The following is a 597-nucleotide window of genomic DNA, read 5'->3' as shown; positions in this document are numbered from 1 at the left end:
GCTCTCCCAAGATTTATAGTCAGAATCAGATTTTACTGTGGGTAGGAAACTGCTCCCTATAATGGTCCTCTACCATCTCTTACGTGAGAGCACAAAGAAACGGAGGCAAAAAAAGGAAGGGAAGCAGGGAGTCAATTCACAGACTTAAAGAACTGAATACATACCATTTCCACAGGGTCTGGGAGCTTGGTTCACTGGCCGCAGCTCCTCCCATGTGGCCTGCCTGTAAAACATAGTGGTTCAATATCCGAGGTCATGACCTCATGAGAAAATAGTTCTACAATACCTCACGCACAAAAGATCAAGGTTATAGGTCATTCTCTTTCAAAATACCATATCAAAGATTCCAGAGGTGTTAGATCAACTAGAATATATTGTACAAACCAAAATTATAAACTCCAGCATTGCTTACATTTCTTAGAAAGAGAGATTGCATATATTAACATGTCAGTTTCTACTAATATGTTTGGCTACCTCTCAATACCTTCCCTCTTCCTGAAAACTACTAAAAATGTTTATATATATGTGTGTATATATATATACAGAGAGAGAGAGAGAGAAAGAGAGACACACACACACACGTATATAACATTTTAT

The 597-nt window shown here is 38.2% G+C and overlaps 1 protein-coding gene across 1 annotated transcript in view; it reads right to left on the bottom strand.

The window, feature by feature from the left end:
• NNMT (nicotinamide N-methyltransferase) overlaps positions 1-243 on the bottom strand; it is a 15298-nt gene extending 15055 nt beyond the window's left edge. Inside the window, exon 1 of the mRNA XM_027772890.1 lies at positions 165-243. Coding sequence (XP_027628691.1) covers positions 165-234 — 70 coding nt within the window. The 5' untranslated portion in view covers positions 235-243. The remainder of the gene's footprint in view (positions 1-164) is intronic.
• Between the last annotated feature and the right edge of the window lie 354 nt (positions 244-597).

The sequence above is a fragment of the Tupaia chinensis genome, unplaced genomic scaffold (genome assembly GCF_000334495.1).
Source record: "Tupaia chinensis unplaced genomic scaffold, TupChi_1.0 Scaffold000311_2, whole genome shotgun sequence".
Taxonomy (NCBI): domain Eukaryota; kingdom Metazoa; phylum Chordata; class Mammalia; order Scandentia; family Tupaiidae; genus Tupaia; species Tupaia belangeri.
The sequence above is the reverse complement of the archived record's forward strand: the minus strand, read 5'-3'. Positions and strand labels throughout refer to the sequence as shown.